The sequence below is a fragment of the Musca autumnalis genome, unplaced genomic scaffold (genome assembly GCF_047663935.1).
Source record: "Musca autumnalis isolate F117 unplaced genomic scaffold, ASM4766393v1 scaffold_1, whole genome shotgun sequence".
Classification (NCBI taxonomy): Eukaryota; Metazoa; Arthropoda; class Insecta; order Diptera; family Muscidae; genus Musca; species Musca autumnalis.
Window position 1 is genome coordinate 106,681,079 of NW_027411644.1, and position 24,127 is coordinate 106,705,205.

Consider the following 24,127-nt stretch of genomic DNA (forward strand, 5'->3'; position numbering starts at 1 on the left):
TAAAACTTCTATGACGCACTTAGCAGTTGGATGAACAGAAATACTCACCATTGCGACATAACAGTCTTACTCGTCGACTTCAACGCTAAAGTTGGCACAGATAACATTGAACGCTACATGGAAAAACATGGCACCGGGCTAAGAAACGACGATGGATGCACGCAGAATAATATATGTTAGAAATATGTTTGGATCCAAACAAATATTTGTTTGGGACTGATTGCAAACAAATATATGATTGGATCCAAACATAATTTGTTTGTGTCCAAACAAATATTAATATGTTTGGGAACCAACATATGTTTTATGTTAAAACATATTTTTTATGGGTGGAGAGGATTTTGGTCTAAGAGATTAACAACAGAGCTCTCGCAGCTGCGGAATGCTGGTTTATAATAAAGAGCTGTGCATTGTTCCGATTTCGTTACGATGTCGGAACGATTGGTTTGCTGGGCTGTTATTCCCTACATTGACAATGTATCAACAAACCACAACACAACCCCCACCATCGTCTCACGATAACATTGAGACTTTATCAACAAACCACACACACAACAACTACCGCTGTCGCAACAATTGTTGTTAGTTAACTGACAAACCAAACAACTACAGTGCGTTTGGTGTCGAAAAAACAAAGTTCGTATAGTCAAATACTTCGCAACTACAAATTTGTAATTTCTTTAATATAAAGGCAACATCTAATATCTCAACCTAGCGCTGATAGACTCAACATGTATGTACATATGATTCATATTGTTCTCTGCTATGCTTACAAGACGATAACAACTACAGTGAAAATCTTTAGAAGAAACGGTAAGTTACAATATTACAAAAGATATTAAATATTAAATTAAAAAAGAAACTAATAAATAAAAAGCAGCAAAATTTATCTCTGCTTTGTTTGGTGGTGTGTGTGGTGGTTGTTAGTCAATAAAAACAAAAACTCGCCAAAATTGTTTTTTTTTAATCTCTCAGAAAAACCAGTATATTTGTTTGCTTTATGAAAGGCGTTGTTATGTTTGGGACTGCTTGCAAACAAATATATGTTCGCTGCAAAATATGTTTGGGACATGTGTTATAGAGGCCATTTTTTTCTGTGTGCATTTAAATATTGAAATAGGTCCCGCATAAACCACTTTTAATTTTTATGATATATGAAATAAACTTATATATAATAAAAATGATATATATGTATGTAATAATACGATGATAAAATTAATGAGAAACAAACGGTTAAGTAATTTTGGTTATGTCGTGTGCCCCTTCAAAAAATTTTCAAAAGTTCTGAAAAATAAAAGCTTTAAAAACTTTTTGTGCGGAAGCTTTTTTGATCGAATCACTTTATAATTAAGATTTTATGTAATTTTAGGTAAAAACACATAAAAATATCATATAGGGGATACGATGTTGTAAAAATGCCATACCCTAGTAATAATACGAAGATAAAATTAATGAGAAACAATCGGTTAAGTAATTTTGATTATGTCGTGTGCCCCTATACCTTGTTTTCAGTTAAATATCTGCTTACAGTGACTTCAAAAAATTGTCTAAAGTTCTAAAAAATAAAAGCTTTAAAAGCTTATTGTGCGGAAGCTTTTTTAATCGAATCATGTATGTAATTTTGGGCAAAAACTCTTCAAAATATCATACAGGGATACGAGTTTTTAAAAAGTCATAACCCTAGTATACAAATTAAGCCACATCCCAGCAAAAATCCTCATTACAAACCTCCTTTCCCACCCATTATTTTAACAAGGGCATGTCGCGCGAAATATCTGGTTATTTTGTAACCACTGAACAAAGTAGATTGTAACCACTGAAATAAGTAGATACTGAGTAGATTCTGACTACTTATTTCAGTGGTTGCAAAATAACCAGATACTTCGAGCGACATGCCCTTGTTAAAATAATGGATGGGAATGGAGGTTTGTAATGAGGATTTTTGCTGGGATAATTAGTTGGCATTATCTTAGGAACCTTAACAAAAGTGTTTAATATCCTCACTTAAGTAAACCACGTTCTCGACGAATGTATTTTACGACGGAAAGTATGTATGGAGACTTTTCATTTAGTCACTTATTTCATAGATTATAACTGGATTGCCATTTGTTTACATTCACAATGACACTTGAAGTTGTAATGTCAACAAATACTATTCACCACACACAACTGTCAAAATGTCAATCAATAACGAAACATTCTCGAAATTCAAAAGTAAAACAGGGTTGATAAAATCCGTAATTTGGAATTTACAACATTGTAATTGTAACGGTAAGTAATGTTAGGCTTCACTAGGGGTGGATTGCCACAGCGCATGTGTCAAAATAACGATTTACGTTGGTGGTGATTATAGCGCTGGCACTGACACATACGCACCACTCATTCTGGCCATAAGCGAAAGTAATGGCAGAGACGAAACTATTGCGAGTTATTCTCATGTAATGTAAAACAACGCAGCGGAGTATTATAGAAGAAAAAAGTGAAGATAATCAAAGAAAAAAGTATATACCAAGAAATTATAAAATTCAATTAAAATTGGATAACCATTGAAAATAAAAAAACAAAGAAAATAACTGAAAAGTTTTAAACATTTAAAAGAAAATGTAATACAAAACGTAATAAATTAGTTACTTTTGAAAAAAGGATATATGCATTTTCAAGTACTAAAAAATAAGAAAAAAAAACTAGGCAAAGAAGACCTACGACACATATGTGAAAAATAAAACTTCAAGTGTTACAAAAAAAGAATAATCCGTAATATTTTAATAAATAAAAAAATAAAAAAAGTTTTGAGAAGAAAACGAAATTATAAAAAGAATTGTTGTTGTGAACAAGAACAAATTATTTTTCTTGCAATGAACTTGAAATTGTGACATCTCAATGGAAAAAAATATGATTTTCTCCCATTGCGAATACAAGAAAATTTTAGTTTTTCCCTTTACTATTCGTATTAATCATCGTTAGAAACCCCACGAAAATCTACACACACACTTAAAGACACACACAAAACTGTTTGGTGGGGGACAAGAGGGCAAAAAACGGAAAACAACAAACCCAAAGAATGATTCATACTTGACGCACACGAAGGCGACAGTACGACACATCAGAAACAGCAGCAGCAGACAAACAGCACCAGCAGAAGGATACAATAATGTATACAAAAATTGTATATTAGCTAGCAGTCCTTTGATTAATACAAGAGAAACAAGAAAAACGAGAGAGGGGGATGGGGTAAGGGGAAGTTAGAAATAGAATAAGAAGCCTTAAAGAAGACAAACAATCACATAAATATTCTGTACGACATTCGTACATACGTCCTTTAGTGCATTTACTACAGTCTAGTGCAAAATAAGGATTATCAAATAGAAATTATCTACATACGAGCCTTATAAAATATGGAATTTTCAGAATTGTTTTTTATAACTTTAAATCAAAAAACGTATTGATATTATAACAAAACACTTAGCCTTTAACAACAATAGTTGTGGTGACTAATAGAGTTTTTAAACGATTTGGGAGGGGCCTAAGAAGAGTGCGATTACCTTCTTCGTTACTGTTACCTTTCGAAAAAAATATTATATAAAAAACTAAATTTATGATTACTTTCCAAATCGGGAAAATTAAAAAAAATAAATGATAATGAATTTCCGGAGGCAAAACAAGGGGACATCAATAAATATAATTCATAGTTTTAAACTCGCGTTGGTATTACCGCAATATTTCGTTGATCATTGGCTTTAGACACTAATAGTTCTGAAATTGGTTGGCACATATAGTCTTATCTCATTTTTAGTTTTACGGGACACAGTAAGCCAAGGTTCCATCATTGGATATGAGTTCTTCTAGCCAAAATGTGCTAATCAGCTGCATCATACTCCTCTTCATCAGCATGTCACCGGAAATCTTAAGTATTCAATCGAACAAACTAAATCATTGATGTATTTATTGTTTTTATTTCCCAATTTCGGATATCATTATTGTTTAATCTCGTCTTCCACTTCTTACTCCATGGGAACCTTGGACTATATACCGCCTTTTCTGTATTCATCATCGACAGTTCTCTTGACTAGCTTCCAACCTTTCCAATCATAGCCCAGGGTACGAACAATAAATTGATACAATACAAAAGAAATAACAACAATAACACTAATACCATTTTCAACAGAGGCTTGTCGGAAACGCCCCCACACTTGCCTGTCCATCAATGATCCTTGTTATCCCCTCTTCTCCGCTGTTGTACTGCTCGCTGCTAAACAATCGACTTCTGCGGCTTTATTATGTATTTTTTAACCGGTTTATTGTTGCACAAATTTAAGTCAAGTTCTAAAATGGGCCATATCGGTCCATTCCCTTGGGTACCTTGTCCACAAAAGTTCAACACTTTTAATTAAAATGGTGCGCACCATAACCCTCGAAGGCAGTAACCGATTTGGTTATACTTTGCACATCGTGATATTTCTATGGACTATATATGTCAACCCCTTCGGGTAGCTCCCACACAAAATTTCGGAAAAGTGCAGTTCAGGACCTTCTCTCGAATCGTTTTGGTTTTTCTTGCAACATGTTGAACTCAAGGCCCCTATTACGATGGTGCAAGTTTTGTGTGGCAAGTCCATACTTCTTGAGAAAATTAACCGAAAGCTGTAAAAAACCCCGTACAGCCAGCAAGAGTAGTAGTGGCTGGAGCGCACGACACCTTTCAAACCGAATACTGTGTTGGTCCACACTTTGAATATCGTCATATTTTTGTCGAATATTAGATGAAATTCGAATGTGGTGCTTATAGGTCCACTCCTTCCGGTACCTCCCCCCACAAAATGTCCAAAATAATAGCTGAAATAATAAGAGCGAGGCGATATCATAAACGGAGCAACCGGTTTGTTCTGAGCTTTGGATCTCGAAATATTTTGTCCAAACTCAATTTATGTTCAAAAGTGGGCCCTATCGGTCCATTATTTTTGTTTAAGTGCGGTTAAGGGTCTCTTCGAGGATCCTTTGGAAATTTTTACCGAATGTACTCCCAGTATAGGGCTACTACAGCTTATTACAGCTATAATAAGTTTTTCGTGGGCAAGTCCATGTTTCCTGGTCCAAAAGCTCTATATTATATGGCGACTAACTGACCAGTGGGCGCGATATCTATTGAGAGCAATGACTCAAAAAATAAGACACTTCATTCTTTCAGTAGTGGGATTCTCTAACCCATTTTTTGGTTACCGACAAAAATCGGTCAAATAAAAATGCCTTTAATTTTGATAATTAACAAAATATATCGGTAAGTTAGCGACCAAAATAAAGTTGTCGCAAAGTCCTACCGATAGCAACAGTGTTGTCAACTTTTAATGTTACTTTACACTCATAATTTTGCGTTTCATTTTTACCGATTTTTGTCGGTAAGCAGATATGTCTTAGAACACCTTCGATTTTATTTAGGTCGCAAAAGCGGTAGTCGTCGAATGGTTGCAAAGTATTGATTCTTTGTTTTAGATTCTTAACAAGCCACTTGCCACGTCTAAAACCATTAGTTGTTCGTTCACTCAATACGTTCGATAATATTTTGTGTGGGAGGAGACTACTAGCATTATTTTCGTTCAATAATCCTGTCGTTTTTCTTGTTACCAGGACATAGTAAGATGAGGATTCAATGGACACCGGTAATTTCTTTGACAAAACTGCGTATACTTAATTTCACACGTTGGTTTTTATGATGTTCCTCATTCGTCTTTGAACGAGGACAATTATCAGGATCGTTCAATTGAACGAGATTGTCCAACTCTAACCTCTAGCAGATTTTTGCTAATAGACTCATACATACCCTCTATCACAATTCCACTATCTGTCTTAAATGGTTCGATTGCTAGCCCATTACTTCTCGTTGCATTTTATTATTTTATTCCTCACATTAGCTATGTGATCTGCACTCCATACCACTGTCTGAAATTGATTCTGTGGAATATTCTTAGCCGTCAATATTTGATCCAATTAATTGAAAACGCATTTTGTCTTTCAACTATTTCAATTAAATGTCTTGATAAGCTGCTCATTGTCTTAATGATGACCTATTTTCAATGCAATTCTCAATTAAGTGAATTTCTGAAGAATAAATAATGAACGTGTCCACTCGAATTGTTGATAACCAATTAATACTTTATTGTTTGATGCGAACTTAGATTAGATGAAGAAATACTTCCTATACATTTTTACTCAGAAGAGAGTAAATATACCGGTAAATGGTATGTTTTAATGATAGGCCAATTATGTTAGTTAAGTTGGATAAATCATTCCGTTGTTATAAAACAAAAACTTTAACTTTTTTCAACAGGAATTTCATTGTCTAAAATAAAATTGGGACATGTTTAGTTTATTAAGGAAATTTAACAATTGAGTTCTACGTTGTGAGATCGCAGACTAGGTTGACCTAAACATGCTGAATCCAGATCCAAGTTGTCATGTGTCGTCGGCATTTTCGGAATATACCCAATGAGTCTATGATAGACTAATCGATCAATTGGTCGACTCACTGAGAACCATATCGAGCTAGTTCGTCAGTTTTTCCTCAATGTTGCTCTATCTGAGGACCCAACGAAATTTTTAATAACCATTCAGCTCTCGTCCTAATAATTAATGACTTGAGGGATTATCGACATATGTACATATAGGCATTTCTGATATGTATTGATATGAATCAACCACTATAACATAGCCATTTATTAACCGATTTGAACAAATAATAGCTTATTCACCCTTTTAAAAGGAAAAGGGATCAATAGAAATCCGTTGTGAAAAAAAAGAAGATATGCCCGTTTAAATCTGAAAATTTAAGAAACCCAGATTTTTCACTACTTTTACCGTTATAAAATAATAAAACGAACTGCACCAAAAAAAACGAAGGTATTTTCGGACCCCAGCACGATAGAATTTTGTAGGAGAACGCTTGAATATTTTTCTGGTCAACTTTTGTACTACAGTGTCATTTATCAATATTTTCCGAAAAATGGGCACTTTCTCAAGGCCAAAACTGCCTGAAGGAGCATTCCAATGTTTTTGCGATGTACTAGAGAGTTCTTAATTATTGTGTTGGCTACAATTTTGGTCTTTGTGTTGGATCGCAAATCTCAATGTTTTGGCTGTTATATGCCAAAATATCCAAAAAAACGTCAATAAAAAACTTCAACTCAAAATCGGCAGGCTCGATTTTCATCGTAGACATAAGGTCCAGCGGATTTTTTTGTTCAGTTCAATCCCAGGAATCAGAAACGCGAAGGGCCTATTAAGGTTTTCAAATCGCCCCGGCTTAGTCTGGATGCAATTTTCGAGATTTAATATTTAAAATCAATTTTTATCAATGATTGTACTGTTCGATTTTCTTGAATTTTTTGTATTACAACAAATTTAATTTTAATTTTTAATTTGTCAATACAATTTTTTTCCTTATAGCAGTGCGAAACATTTTTATTTTAACAAAAATATAACTTTTTTAACATTTGTGTTGTTTTATTTAGGAATCCTAAACTTAAACATCTTAAAAAGTGCGTCATTTTTCGATTTTGAAAATGGATTAGCAATTATTGTACCAGTCGGACAAAAAACTAACTAAATTGATGATCAGATAACTACAGCTCGGGAATTATGTGACTGGGCATCCGAATAGTCTTCCAAATAACAAAGTGATATTTTCTCCAGAATATGATTATTACGAAGAAGGACTTGAATTTGAGATATTAAATGGCTTATTTTATCTCGGACACAAAAAACTTCATTCAGTAATACCCACAAATCTTGGCAAAAAAATTGCAAAACATTATCAAATTCGCGAAATGAAGATGTTTTTGAGATGTTTAATATAAATTCCTGAATAAAACAACAAAACAAATGCTAATAAATGCAACAACTATTGTTTTTTTATAAAATAAAAAATTTTGCACAAAACATTTCTCGAAAAAATTTAAAAAAAATTAGAAAAAAATTTAAATTATTTGAATTAGGATTTAAAATTTAAATTTAATTAATCGTAGTTTAATACAGCAAAATTTTTAAGAAAATCGAAGAGTACAATCATTTTAAAAATTCGATTTTATATATTAAAGCGCGAAAATTGCATCCAAGCCCAATGTGCAAAAAAATTATTATGTTTTTTATTAGATAGCTTAAGCGTTTTTTTCTGTTTTGACCAATATTAAAGAAATTATGGGCATTTCTTTACATATAGTTTTTACTGGAACCGTTAGTCAAAAAAATTCGAAAATATCTAAATGTTTTGCTGAGGAACGGCATCAACACAACAAAAACACAAAATAAAGGAAATCAAGAACCACTTTTTGAAACCGTGTCCGATTTCACTCAGAAAATCCATATACATATGTATATGTACGTTTTTCTATACAAGACTCGTTGAAAAATGGCTCTGATAGGTTCCTTTCCATCTTCAACTGGATACCAAATTCTATTATTTTATATATTATTGTCCATATGTTTTAGTCATTCAACACTATAGAGATATATAGTTTGCAAATAAGTTTTGTCTTTGTTTAGGCATTCTCCTACCAAATTGTAACAATAAATTGAGGCATACTTAAGGCCTGCGTACATAACCTGCCTTGCCTGGTTGCCTTGATTTTCTGCTTCATTTCTGACATAATAAAAATAAAAGAATAAAGAAGGCCGAGCAAATTTCGAACTGGGTAGGCCTTTTCTTTTTTATTCTTTTATCAGAAGCAAGCAAGGTAAGCAGGCGATGCAGCTTATGTACGCAGGCCTTTAGATCTTATAAAAAGGGTGCGCAGTAACTATATAGGAAAACTAACAACCACGGATACAAAGTTTCTGGTACACTTGGTTCGCCAACATCTAGAAATTATCATTTAATTGTCAAGACCCTCGCAAAAATCGCGTCTGCTACGCCCTATTTGACATCTTTATTTTACACACTTTGATATACAATATGTTCGTCCTGATGACGTAATTAGGGTTTAAAGTACTTAAAATACGCAATTTTTACAAAGTCCGATATGGGTCTTCTATATTTTCCCTCTTATATTTACGACGAATATAGCAAACCTGTTTGAATCGATCACACAACATCTTCTTAATAAACTCATGTTTACGAACACCGAAAAAATGTTTCTATTGGCCAAAGATAACGAAAATTTGGGTAAAAATCTTCAAATACGGTCATGAGCTATATCTCGAAAGCAAAAGATGATAGAGAAAAATTGCTTTCGGATTTGAAAATAACACGACAATTTGAGTTCGAAAAAAAAGTAAAAAGCTTTAATTTCGGCCGAACTTTTTATATAGCCTCCACCATAAAATATTCTGAACTAAAACGGAATAATTATTTTCTTTCCTGTCCACAATTGTAGGTAAGCATAAACAAGTAAAAAAGTATCTGTCGGCTTTACCGACAGAGATATACCCTCAGCCTGTGTATATATATACATACGTATTTTGGGAGTTTTAAAAATTTTGGGCGTTTGAACCGACAAAAATGTTGATTTGGATTAGAGATCAAAAGTTTTGCGGAGGAGATACTAAAATGAACGGATAGACATTGACCGTTATGGAAGTGGATCTCCAGCCACAAAATATGGTGCCATAGGGGGTTTTTACACTTTTCGGGCAGTTTTTCGGTAATTTTACCATCGTAATTGAGGCAGCGAATGCAAGTTGCTTCAAAAAAAAAAAAAAAAAAAAAAATCAAAGTGATTCGATATCAAGTCTTAAAGTGAACTTATCCGAAATTTTGTGCGGGAGGTACCGGATGGAGTGGACAAATATAGTCTATATTTCAACCTGATCTATATCTGGTAGATATATTAGGATGTGTAAAGTATAGAAAAATTCGGCCACTCCCTTTAAGAGTTACCGCACGTACAATTTTTCCGAACATCTTTGAACTTTTGTGCGGGAGGTACCTGAAGGAACGGACCGATATGGCTTATCTTCAAATTTAAACTATGTTTGGACAAAATATTACTAAGGCCAAATTTTGGACCGCTAAAACAAAGGAGTGGACCGATATAACCCATCTTCAAACTTAAACTAACCTTGAACAAAATATTACGAAAGCCAAATTTTGAAGAGAATCGCTTCATCCGTTCGAGAGTTATCGTGCGCTCCAGCCAGCAAGACAGACGGACGGACATGGCTAAATCAACTCCAAATTGTCTGAAACACATTTCGTCCAAACATACTTGGGGTCTAAAACTATTATTTCGATGAGGCGCATTTTGCCCGTATGAAAGTGTATATACCCTCGTTAGCATAAATGCTGAGGGTATAAAAGCATAAAAAATGTATTCAATCGGTCGGGAACCTTATGTGGGGCTATATCAAAGTGTGGACCTGTGTTTTTGGTGGAGAAGTTTTGTGGCCACTGTGAACCTCAAATGTTCAATTGCAGGTAGTTTGGTCGAAAATGTAGTTAAAATCCACAAAATGCCGAAAATCGGGAGGTACCGTTATATGGGAGCTATACAAAAACATGGACCTATGTTGACAGTTTTAGGTGGGGGTGTTTTGTGACCACTGTGTGGTCCGATATAGCCCATGTTCGAACTTGACCTGCCTATGGAAAAAATACACTAGGGTGCAAAAATATAGCGCTCTAGCTCAATTATAGCAAACGCTTGAGTGATTACAACAGACGGACAGACGGACATGACTAGATCGTCTTAGAATTTTATCCTGATCAAGAATATATATACTTTATATGGTCGCATATGATTAGTTCGATGTGTTACAAACAGAAAGACAAACATAATATACCCTCCATACTGTGGTGGAGGGTACAAAAAAAGGATGAAACAAAAGTGGTATTGACCAGTATTATCACTGCCATTCAGGTGGATTCAGAGGGGAAACTTCACCGTACTTCATAGAGTATCCCTCCCCCTACATTATTAGTTTTAGTATTACTAGAGAGAAGTCTCCCTTGTCCCGTCTGAGATATTTGTGGAACAATTAAAAAATTACTAGAATTAGTATGTAGCAATATATAACATAATCGTGGATCAAACATAGCAACCAGTATAACGAGAAACGGGTACATCTTCTCTTTGAATATTTCAATGCGTAACAGTTGTAACGAACAAAGAAAGTATGACGCAGTTTGCCATTATGTTCAACTTTGTAACATTCATTTTGGAATCAGACTGTGGTACAATTCATGGACAAAGCTACAAACAATATACCCCCATAGAACAAAACAAAAACAAATGACAAATGTAATGTAGGGAAATAACACAAACAAAAAACCCAAAAACGAAACTTGATTAAACGAAATAAAACGAAACGGTGAAATCCTTTCAAAGTCATATTTTTCACTGTTGTGTGACTTTGTGCGGTGTAAAAAAGTGCTACTCGATAAAAACCCTCCCCCGCAGTTAAGAGCATAAAAACAAACAAAAAAACAACAACAAATATCCAATAACGGTATTTTGCCAGGGGAAATGAGTCAAGTGTGTTGTGTGTTCGTGTGTTAAGAGGAGTGTTAAGTGTGTGAAAATATGAAAGAGATGGCTAGAGTGTACATTGGAAAAAAGCTTTTCTGCTACAAGTGAAAATGAATAAACCTTAGCATACTTTTAGGCTGTTGCCAAAGTGTATGGAAGTGAATAATAAAGTGCGGAGTTGCTTTTATGACCAATTTTAATGCTGTTATCTTCATCTTATTCTTTTTTTGCCTGTTTTCCATTAGATAAAGCTTTTCGGCAACGACGATAACTTTATTTTTGCGAATAGAGGAAAGTTTGGAGGTTTTCCTTTAGTTACCGAAAACACAAAAACATTTATTACAATTTACTCAAATTATTATTAACTGCAAAAAACGAAAACGCTACGAACCGAAACAATAAAATATTTTAATAATAAAGAGAAAATAAAATAAAACCTACAAAATGGGTGACGAATACACCAGTAATCCCGATATAAGCGCAATGACAACCAGTAAGTATTCATCATTTAAATGTTTGCTATACATATTAAAAAAATATATTTTATATTTTTTTATGTTTTGTTTTACTAATTAAAAAATTCAATTTATTTTAAGTAATGTATACAGGTTTTTCTTTCATATCGTTCGTTACTGTTGTTGTGTTTGCAAATTCTCATTTTGACAGTATTCAATAATACACGAAGATGATGATGATGTAGGGATGAGTTTCTATTTTTGCTGGGGGTTGTTTTGATTTCTATTTCTTTGTGCTTTTTTACCTTTTGACACCAATTTCAATATTTAACACACAAAAACCCCGTTTTGGACAAATAAAAATATTACATTTTTAAATGATGTTTGTTTATTCAAACTTCTGTACATCCATATTTAAAGTGTAATGAATGGTCTATGAATCACCTGCAGTAAATAGCTGATTATAGCTGATGGCCTAAGCTGCTAATGCTATTCTCCAAATTTATCTTATATTTATATAAGATAAATTATATAAATAAATAAATAAATAAATATTTTAAGAATCATGTTGAGGAGAAAAACAACATATTCCATTACCACTTCTCTAAATATTGAAATTGAGGAACATTTTTTCAAAGATGCTATTAGTATGTTTACATTGTAGCTATTTGTCCGATTACACATAGGTTTCAATCAGGAAATTTTTGGCCAAAACCCTATTTTTGAAGTTTCGAAATTTTAACTTTTTTTTGCACAGAATAATAAAAAACACCTCAAGTCATCTGAAAATAATTAGTTTTTGTAAATAACGTTAGTATTCGTTGATTGGCGCAGTACCAAAGTTGACACTTTTTTATGAAAAAATAAAACAGACTTTGTGCTGCAAAATATACAATTTTTGTTGTATTGCGTCGCTACATAAATATACAGAAGTGAGACCAAAGTTATTATGAATCGGGAAGCTGTTAATGAGTACTTTCATAATATTTACAAAAAGGGCGATGCAATTTGTAAAATTAGCGTAATAAAATCAATTTTTATATATATATTAAAAATTATTTTTTACAAATATTTTTAAAATATATTTAAACTTTTAAAAAAATGTCCAAGTTTGTCCACCTCCAAATTGATTTTAGAAGATTTTTGGCCAAAACCCTATTTTTGAAGTTTCGAAATTTTAACTTTTTTTTGCACAGAATAATAAAAAACACCTCAAGTCATCTGAAAATAATTAGTTTTTGTAAATAACGTTAGTATTCGTTGATTGGCGCAGTACCAAAGTTGACACTTTTTTATGAAAAAATAAAACAGACTTTGTGCTGCAAAATATACAATTTTTGTTGTATTGCGTCGCTACATAAATATACAGAAGTGAGACCAAAGTTATTATGAATCGGGAAGCTGTTAATGAGTACTTTCATAATATTTACAAAAAGGGCGATGCAATTTGTAAAATTAGCGTAATAAAATCAATTTTTATATATATATATTAAAAATTATTTTTTACAAATATTTTTAAAATATATTTAAACTTTTAAAAAAATGTCCAAGTTTGTCCACCTCCAAATTGATTTTAGAAGATAGCTGGGGGTCTGAACCAATAAATTGAGAAATAAATTCTTGCTCAAATTTGCCACAGTTAAAATAAAGTGGATTTTTCTATTTTAAGATGGGAGAATTTTTTGTAAATACCTGTTGTGACTGTACATAGTATCCAATTGAAATAGAACTGTAATACCTACATCTATCAAGCGATTTTTCTTAAAATTCATATTTAAGGGTTTCAGAGTGTAGAAAACAAGTACGTGTAAGTTTTTTGAAAAAAGGTCCATTTTTTGTCATAGCCCCCACATAAAAGTACCGTCCGATTTTAGATATTTTGTGAATTTTAGCGACAGTTTATGACCGATTCGGCTGAAATTTGGTATTTCGACCTCTTGGAAGATATGAATCCTTCGTACCAAAAATTGTTAACATAGGTCAATGTTTTGGTTTAGACCCCACACAACGGGACCACCCTGTTCAACAAATGTTGGCAGTTTTTGGTCATTTTGGTCGATAAAACGTAAGAATTGCTGTTTGTACACATTTACTATAAATAATAATTAATTTCAATACAAAATGGACGTTGAAATAGTTTTGGCCAGAAAATTTGGATTTGGGAACATTGTGGATTATCCTGTTTTTTGTTGTTTTATTTGACGTACAACAAAAATTATTTTTACACCCTCAGCCTTTTGGGTGAAAGAGGGTATATACTTTTCATACTCGTACGACCATAATATGTCTAATCGAAAAATTGGTTTTAGACTCCAAGTATATTTGGACGAAATGCGTTTCAAAAAATTTGCAGTCGATTTAGCAGACGTCTGTCTGGCTGGAGCGTATCAACCGATTCTGTTCAAAATGTGGCGTTCAGGGCGAGTCCATACTTTTAGAGAAAATTGCTCAAACGAAAATGCCTTTACGGTCATCAAGTGTAGTGGCTGGTACTCACGACAACTTTCGAAACTGGATCATACTTTTCATATCGTAATATTTCTACGAATCTTAGATTAAGTTTGAAAATTCACATCGGTGCACTCATTCGGATACCGTTCCCTCTAAAATTCAAAATATTTCGGGGCAGTGCAGTGATTTTTATTTCCACAGCCTTTAGGCATATACACTTTGGAATGAGAATATAGTTTTAGAGTTCATATCAGTCTCAGACAATTGGGAGCGGATTTAGCACTTTGTGCACGATGACTATTGGGTCCAAATTTTATACATTCTAATATTTTCACATCATACATCCTATTGGGTACCACCGTGGTGCAATGGTATGCACACCCGCCTTGCACGCTGAAGATCGTGGGTTCGGTTCCCCGGCCAGGCAACATCAACAAATTTTCAACGGTGGCAAAATACCCCTCAGTAATGTTGGCGACATTTCCTGAGTATTCAGCCATGTAAAACTTCTCTACAAGTGGTGTCTTAGGACACGCCGTTCGGACTCGGCGATAAACTGTAGGTCCCTTATCATTGAGCTAATATGAATCGGGGTGCACTCATTGATATGAGAGAAGTCTCCCTTGCCCCGTCTGGGATGTTTGTGGAACAATTATTATTATTATATAATATTTTCACCAAACCTAGTTTAAGTTCGAAGATGACCCATGTCGGCCCGCTTCTTCGGGTACCTCCCCTACAAAAGTTAACATTTCTTAGTTAAAATGGTGCGTAAGATACCTCTCCTAGGGTGTAACCGATTTTGTCCAATCTCTGCACATGGAAACATTTCTTAAAGGATGGAATACGGACTATATCGTCCCATTCCTTCAGATACCTCTCACAAAACATTCATATTACAACGGCAAAGTTTTTTTCCGGGTTGTATGGGGGCTATATGAAAACATGGACCTATATAGATAAATTTTAGGTGGGAATTAAGTATCAAATCTCAGCCATTTCGGTGGGATATTGATGCTAAAACCTTGAAAATACCTAAAATCGGGAAATACCCTTCTACGAATGATATATGCAGATCTGAACCTATACCGAAAAATTTTAGGTTGATAGCATAAATGCTGAGAGTATACGTGGGTCAATACTAAATTTCAGCCGTTTCGGCGTGATACTGAGGCCACAACCTTCAAAATACCGAAAATCGGGAGGCAACGTTCTATGGGGGCTATCTAAGACGTAGACTTATACCGACAAATTTCAGGTGGAAAGTTGTATACCACCAATGAAGACTAAATAACAAATTTCAGCCATTTCAATGGGATGTTGAGGCTAAAACCTTGGAAATACCTAAAATCGGGAGGTACCGTTCTATGTGAGCTATATGAAGACGTGGACCTATACTGACAAGTTTCTGGTGGAAAGTTTAATATCGAAACGAAGACCAAGTACCCAATTTTAGCCATTTCGGTGGGATATTGAGGCCACAAACTTCAAAATACTGAAAATCGGAGGTACCGTTCTATGGGGGCCATATGAAGGCGTTGTCCTACACCGACAACTTTCAAATGGAAAGTTGTATGCCACCAACGAAGACTATAGACAAAATTTCAGCTACTTCGGTTGGATATTGAGGCACAACCTTCAAAATACCGAAAATCGGGAGGTACGGTTCTATGGGAGATATATGAAAAACATGGACCTATACCTACAAGTTTAAGATGGACATTTTGATACCCACAACAAAAACAAATACCAAATTTCAGCCATTTCGGTGTTATATATAATGTGGCTAAAACCTTCAAAATACCAAAAATCGGGAGGTTCGTTCTATGAGGGCCATATCAAAACGTGGACCGATATAGCCCATTTTCAATGCCAATCATCCTAGGAGTAATAGAAGCTTCCATACAAAATTTTAAATCTCTATTTTAAAAAGTGCGACCTGAATTTTTATTTCAGCAGACGGGCGGACGGATTGGCGGACATGGCTATTTCGACTTAGAATTTTATGCTGACGAATATTTCGATGTGTTACAAACGGAGTGACAAATTCTAATTATAACCTCAATTTTTATGGTGGAGGTGATGACAATGACACGAAACTGGCTTAAAGTGCAACAGTTTTGAACTTTTACGTAGGAGGTACATGAAGGAATGGAGCGATATAGTCCATCTTAAAACTGGATCTAACTATGGTAGCCACTCAGTTTGGTTGGTCACCGTAGGATTTTTAGAGATTTTTGGGTCATTATGTCGGGAAGAATTGATTTACCAACCAAGAAAGGACAAAATTTGAAACGATCTTGAAACAGTCATAAAAAACACCGGGAGGAATTGTCGTTCATTTCATTTCAGTTTTAGAGAAATTTACAATGCAAATATTGGACCAAAACCAGTCAAATCGTCCCTTAGTTATCGTGCCCACCAGTCTTTTTAGTTAGTCACAGCAGATTGTCTTAGAGGTTTTGGATCATTATCTCAGGAAGCTTGGACTTGCCCACGAATAACATTAAATGGCTGTAAACAGGACTACAATAACTACCTCTGGTAAAATTTTCAATTCCACCCTCCTTAAAGCATTTAAACTGCGCTTAAGCGATGGTATTTTCCGATTCTTGGAACTTGACGTACGTTTAGAAGAAATATTACGATGTGCAAAGTTTCGGTCAAATTCGATAATCAATTTGTGGGTCATTATCACAGTATGGACTTGCCTCCAAACAAATTGTACTTTAGTAAAAACGGACAACGCAATCTTCTTAATGTTGTAGACAAAGGGGGATCTGAAGTGGTCCTTATTATGGGAGTCATTACTTTCAATATATCGCGCCTACCAGCCTTTTTTGTTGGTTACCGTATAATATAGAGCTTTTGGACCATTCCCAGCAAAATACTCATTACAAACTCCCTACTAACCCATTATTTTAACAAGTAACTACGACTTTTAGTAACTACTTATTTATGTAAACAAAAAATAACTAATTATTTCGAGCGACATGCCTTTGTTAAAGTAATGTGTTAGCAAGGGGTTTTGTAATTAGTATTTTTGCTGGGTTGTATCAGGAAGCATAGACTAACCCACGAAAACATAATATCGCTTCAGTAAACATTTCCAAAGGATCTTCGAACAGACCTTCAGCTGTACTTAAACAAACATGTTAAACTTTTGTGAGGGAAGTAGCCTAAGGTTCATTTTCGAACTTAAATCAAGCTTGGACAAAATATGTCGAGATCCTACGTTTGGACCAAATCGGTTGATCCGTTTAAGAGACATCGAATATTTTCTAACTTCTGTGGAGGAGGTACTCGTGGGAGTGGACCGATATTGCCCATCTTCAAACTAATGTCTAAGTTTGGACAAAATATTTCGACAGCCAAATTTTGGAACAAATCGGTTGATCCGTTCGAAGGTTAACGTGCGCACCAGCCACTACACATGGTGGCCGTAGGGGTGTTTACAGCTTTAGGGTCATTTACTCAGCAAGTATGGACTTGCTCCTGAAAAAACTTGTACCATCGTAATAGGCGACACGAGGACAAATTGTTGGAAAAAAATCAAAACTATTCTTGATGAGGTCTCAAAGTGCACTTTTCACAAATTTTGTGTGGGAGCTAACCGAAGGAGTGGTTCGATATAGTCCATATTCGAACCTGATATGTCTGCTAGGTCTCAAAGTGCACTTTTCACAAATTTTGTGTGGGAGCTAACCGAAGGAGTGGTCCGATTTAGTCCATATTCGAACCTGATATGCCGGGTAGAAATATTACGATGTGAGTTATAGTGCTCACCATTTTAGCGAAAACTTTTGAACTTTTGAGGGGGAGGTACCCGAAGGAATGGACCGATATGAAACGAATTTCTTCCAAACATAATTGGGGCCTAAAGCTATTATTTCGATCGTATCAAAGTGTATATACCCTCTTTCTGAAAGAAAGGGTGCTTCTATAGACCCTTTCTGAAAGAAATGGTGCTTGTATAGATCCTTTCTCAAAGAAAGGTGCTTATATAAACCCTTTCTGAAAGAAATGGTGCTTCTATAGATCATTTCTGTAAGAAATGGTGTTTCTATAGACCCTTTCTGAAACAAATGGTGCTTCTATAGAAAGGGTGCTTCCATAGACCCTTTCTCAAAGAAATGGTGCTTCTATAGATCCTTTCTGAAAGAAAGGGTGCTTCTATAGACCCTCTCTGAAAAAGGGTGCTTCTATAGACCCTCTCTGAAAAAGGGTGCTTCTATAGACCCTCTCTGAAAAAGGGTGTTTCTATAGACCCTTTCTAAAAGAAATGGTGCTTCTATAGATCCTTTCTGAAAGAAAGGGTTCTTCTATAGACCCTCTCTGAAAAAGGGTGTTTCTATAGATCCTTTCTGAAAGAAAGGGTGCTTCTATAGACCCTCTCTGAAAAAGGGTGCTTCTATAGACCCTCTCTGAAAAAGTGTGTTTCTATAGACCCTTTCTAAAAGAAATGGTGCTTCTATAGATCCTTTCTCAAAGAAAGGGTGCTTCTGTAGACCCTTTTTAAAAGAAAGGGTGCTTCTGTAGACCCTTTTTAAAAGAAATTGTGCTTCTATAGATCATTTCTGTCAGAATTGGTGCTTCTATAGACCCTTTCTGAAAGAAAGTGTGCTTCTATAGACCCATTTCTGAAAGAAAGGTTGCTTCTTTAGAAAGGCTGCTTCTATAGACCCTTTCTCAAAGAAATGGTGCTTCTAAAGTCCCTTTTTGAAAGAAATGGTGCTTCTATAGATCCTTTCTGAACGAAAGGGTGCTTCTATAGACCCTCTCTGAAAAAGGGTGCTGCCATAGACCCTCTCTGAAAAAGGGTGCTTCTATAGACCCTTTCTGAAAGAAATGGTGCTTCTATAGACCCTTTCTGAAACAAATGGTGCTTCTATAGACACTTTCTGAATAAAGGGTGATTCTATAGACCCTTTCTGAATGAAAGCGTGCTTCTATAGACCCTTTCTGAAAGAAATGGCGTTTCTATAGATCCTTTCTGAAAGAAAGGGTGCTTCTATAGACCCTTTCTGAAAGAAATGGTGCTTCTATAGACCCTTTCTGAAAGAAATGGTGCTTCTATAGACCCTTTCTGAAAGAAATGGTGCTTCTATAGACCCTTTCTGAAAAAATGGTGCTTCTATAGATCCTTTCTAAAAGAAAGGGTGCTTCTATAGACCCTTTCTGAAAGAAATGGTGCTTCTGTAGATCTTTTCTGAAAGAAAGGGTGCTTCTATAGACCCTTTCTTAAAGAAATGGTGCTTCTATAGATCCTTTCTGAAAGAAAGGGTGCTTCTATAGAAAGGCTGCTTCTATAGACCCATTTCTGAAGAAAGGCTGCTTCTATAGACCCTTTCTCAAAGAAAGGGTGCTTCTACAGAAAGGCTGCTTCTATAGACCCATTTCTGAAGAAAGGCTGCTTCTATAGACCCTTTCTCAAAGAAATGGTGCTTCTATAGACCCTTTCTGAAAGAAATGGTGCTTCTATAGATCCCTTCTGAAAGAAATTGTGCTTCTATAGACCCTTTCAGAAAAAATGGTGCTTCTATAGACCATTTCTGAACGAAATTGTGCTTCTATGGACCCTTTCAGAAGGAAAGGGTGCTTCTATATATCTTTTCTGAAAGAAAGGGTGCTTTGGGGGTGACCTAAAGGCCACATGTAAAGTCCAGAAAAGGCCACATGTAAAGTCCAGAAAAGGCCACATGTAAAGTCCAGAAAAGACCATTTTTTCATAAATTTCTCCACGAAAATTACCAATCTTTTGAAAGAGCACATCTTAATATAGTGTCTGATTTTTTTTTTTTGTGTTGAAAAATATTATGTGGTTTTGTGGCAAATGACCGTCCACCGTGCCAACTCTAGCTCGAAAACGAATAAACCGATCGTCTTATATTTTTATGAGCTTATTCAAAACATAAAGACGTTGTCATTCATCGATCGATTTTTTAAAAGTCAAAATTTAATTTTGAGCAAAAAATATTAAGAATAAGGTCGATAGGTGAAGGACTAGATTTGGATGTCCTTGATAACAGCACAAAATTGTACGACAATCGATTCATTAGCTTTCGAGCTAGAGTTGGCACCGATTTCAAAATGTCATTTGAAGAAAAACACGTTTTTAGTTTCTATGTTGCGTACAAAACACAATAAATGTTTCCGTTTCAAAGCTCATATCTCAGGCAATATTGTTCCTATCGACTTGAATCACATATTCTATGCTACTTCTACTTTAAAATAACACAATAAAAAATATTTTGATTTTCTAAAATTTACAAGTGTGGGTCACCCAACCTAAATGAATGTCTCGACGAGCTGAGTCGATCTGGCTGTGTGTCCATCCGTCCATCTAGACCTTGTAATCACGCTACAGTTCGCAATTTTGATCGGATTTGGATTTTCATGATTTAGAAAATGTATATGGGAATTATGTAGATTCAATCAAGCTCAACAAAAGAGCCAGATGATGTTTGTTTGCATTTCAACATTGGTTTTCGATGGGGTTGTGTTTGTTTGGTTTGTTACATGAATTAAAAAAAACTTATTTACATTCTGTTTTCAGAAATAATTATCAATTTGAATACTTATTCCTTTTATTCTTTATTTACAGTTCTTCCTGCTATATTGGGCCTTGTGTCGGCTGGTGCCCTATGGGCGGTAGCCTGCATATGTGCCCGACAGATGAGGGCACGTAATCGTAAACAAAATCAACACGATGCCACATTTCCCTTTCAACCGACACGACGTCCGACAGCTGTTCGTTCGCCTAGTGGCCAGCCACCACATTATCTGAAGAAATCACCATCACCAACGGGTACCAAAAACTTGGGTATTCTACAACCAATGTCTGAGCAGAACGCTTCATCGCCAATATCACCACAGACTGTAAAATATATGGAAGAGGATGAGATTAAACCCAAACTGGCAAAATATAATGGCGGTGGCAGTGAGAAACATTCTCCGGTAGAGGCTAAGAGTCCAAGTGGTGGCGGTAGTGGCTCTAACAATGGTGTTAACGGTAGTGGTGCTGGAAGATCCAGCCAAATGGGTGTCATGCAAGAATCCATGATTAGTAATGCCAGCACCGATCTACACTTGGAACAATATGGCAAATTGGGTTCAATATTTTTTAAGTTGCGTTATTTGGCCGAACGTAATGCCCTGATGGTTTCGATTATACGTTGCCGTGGTTTACCCTCAAAGAGTAGTGGAGGCGGCAATTCAAACAATCCCTCGACCAGCAACAACCAGAATGATATTCCAGCCGGCATGAATGGTCGTACACAGGCAGCAACCGATCCCTATGTTAAGCTACAACTTTTACCCGACAAACAGCACAAAGTTAAGACCCGTGTTGTACGCAACACCAGGAATCCTGTCTATGATGAAGATTTTACCTTCTATGGCTTGAACATTAACGATTTACAGAATATGTCATTGCATTTTGTTATCCTGAGCTTTGATCGTTATTCGCGAGATGATGTTATTGGTGAGGTTGTCTGTCCATTGTCGAGCATTGAAATCGGTGACATTTCCAAGGAGGCTTTGTCCATTAGCAAGGAAATTCAACCACGTAGCTTGAAGATACGTGCCCAGGGACGAGGTGAACTTTTGATTTCTTTGTGTTGGCAACCAGCTGCTGGACGTTTGACTGTGGTTTTGTTGAAAGCTCGCAATTTACCACGCATGGATGTGACCGGTTTGGCTGACCCCTATGTTAAAATCTATTTATTGTATAATGGTCAGCGTATTGCCAAGAAGAAGACACATGTCAAGAAGCGCACACTGAGTCCTGTTTTCAATGAAAGTTTTGCTTTTGATATACCCGCAGCTGAGGTGAGTTGTGAGGAGCCTGTGTGGGATTTGGTGGTGATATAAAGTTAAATTGTGTATTTTATTTTTCAGGGAACGGGTGCGACTTTGGAAGGAGTGTCACTTGAATTGATGCTGTTAGACTGGGATCGCGTTACCAAAAATGAGGTAAATTTTATGTTAGAGAATTTTCAGAGGATTGCAGGTTTACCAGGCCAACAAAGAATCGATTCAATTGACATAATGATTACTAAATTATTTTACTTTTTTTAACAACAATGGTTTATTTTAAGTTTCAATTTAATTTTTCTTATTGAAAATTGTAGTGTTTCAAAACTAACTTTACCCTCTTTTATAGGTTATTGGACGACTTGAATTGGGTGGACCCAACTCAAATGGTACAGCCTTAAACCACTGGAATGAAGTGTGCAATTCACCACGAAGACAAATTGCCGAATGGCATAAATTAAATGAGTAAATTTAAAACGAACGAAGATGAATGGCCAGCTTAGAAGGCTCTGGAAAGCCACAATCTTTACAGAATTTCAAAAAACTGACAGAAACACACACAAATTAATAGAAAAAAGAAGAAACAAACGCTAGGCAAAAATATATACATTATATATAAGTGAAATATTATATACATAAATTTAAGCAAAAAAAAAACCAAAAACTCAAATACGAACAGCATATAACAACAACCAAAATACCGATCATAGAATGAAAACGATTCAAAAAAGAATTAAACAAATCAATAGATTTTTCACAAATCACTCCAAAACAAAAAAACAACAACAAACAGATAAAAACAAGAATATTAACACCAGAAACACAAAAACAATGCAAACATGACAGAACAGGACATATGCTAATATCCTGTATAATATTAATATTGTATGTAAAATAAAAAACAAATATATAAATATTGAAAAGCTATAAGAAAACGAGTTAAGGAAACACAAAAAGGATATATAAAATTTAAAGAAAACAACAACAACAATATATATCATGATATTATGACAAAAAGTATATATACATACTTCTTATATATTTATGAAAAAAAATAATGACACAGATTAATACATAAACACAAACACTCAAACAAAATGCTATAACAACAAATCTTATATACAATAATAAGAATGAGTTTTAAGTTATTCATGATATTTTATCATAAGTTCGAAGAAGAAGAAAAAAAAATAAAAAATTTGGATTAAATGCAGTTTAGCTTCAACTCTTCGAGTTCGTGGGAGAAAACTTTTATTAGAGATGGATATAGAACAGAGTAAGATATTATTAGGTCTGTTTTATAACCCAAAAATTTTACAAATTTTTAATGAAATTTGTTCGATAGATCTTGTGACAATTTGTCCCACAAAAATTTTTAACTTTGTCCCGCTAACTACCCTTTATTAAGGTGTCGAATGCTAACAACTTAAAACTCAAACATTTTAAGTTAAAATTTCATAATTTTAAATATTTAAAAATTTAGAGCATTCCGAATTGCATTATAACTTTTAATACCTAAAGCAGCGTTCGGCAAGACAGCAGACGCGTGCTCTCAGTTAACTCTCTCTCTCCACAAACACAATTAAACTGATTGAAAAAGCATGCACTCACACAATGACACCCCTTAAAGTATGCAATATAAAAGTTTGGTGCCTATCGCTGGTATAAATTACCGAAAAACATCGGCACCGCCGATGTTCTTTGCTTGCGTAATCTGTCTCTATCTCCAAGTCTAGGAATGTAGCTGCTTCGATGGGTTGTAACTACAAAGCTACTAGAGTAAGTTGATTTGGTTTGGCAGGACAGTTGAGAAGGTGCAGTGTGTTGTGTGGGCCTATATCGCATGCTTGGCAGATATGTTGTACGATCCCGAACGTAGTTGTGGCAAAATTACTCTTGTTTGTCGTGACGCTCTTTAGCTGCAATATATGAGGGATGTACGAGTATATCGAG

The 24,127-nt window shown here is 35.0% G+C and overlaps 1 protein-coding gene across 4 annotated transcripts; it reads left to right on the forward strand.

The window, feature by feature from the left end:
• Nucleotides 1-2,256: 2,256 nt before the first annotated feature.
• Nucleotides 2,257-23,142, forward strand: Syt4 (Synaptotagmin 4). 4 transcript variants are annotated; one of them, XM_073987173.1, is made up of 5 exons: nucleotides 2,257-2,501; nucleotides 11,699-11,946; nucleotides 20,964-22,189; nucleotides 22,259-22,333; nucleotides 22,524-23,142. In XM_073987173.1, exons 2-5 carry the CDS (start codon nucleotides 11,898-11,900, stop codon nucleotides 22,641-22,643), a joined length of 1,470 nt encoding a protein of 489 aa, XP_073843274.1. In that variant the 5' UTR covers nucleotides 2,257-2,501; nucleotides 11,699-11,897; the 3' UTR covers nucleotides 22,644-23,142. The 4 variants fall into 4 exon arrangements, with proteins under 4 accessions (XP_073843274.1, XP_073843283.1, XP_073843291.1 ...); XM_073987182.1 differs by having other exon boundaries at nucleotides 2,337-2,603; XM_073987190.1 differs by having other exon boundaries at nucleotides 2,364-2,615.
• Nucleotides 23,143-24,127: the final 985 nt, after the last annotated feature.

Bases quoted from the DNA above. Each gene is read 5' to 3' on its own strand.
- Syt4 (XM_073987173.1), top strand. From the start codon at position 11,898: ATGGGTGACGAATACACCAGTAATCCCGATATAAGCGCAATGACAACC. The intron at 22,190-22,258 runs GTGAGTTGTGAG...TTTATTTTTCAG, and splicing joins TTGATATACCCGCAGCTGAG to GGAACGGGTGCGACTTTGGA. The intron at 22,334-22,523 runs GTAAATTTTATG...CCTCTTTTATAG, and splicing joins ATCGCGTTACCAAAAATGAG to GTTATTGGACGACTTGAATT.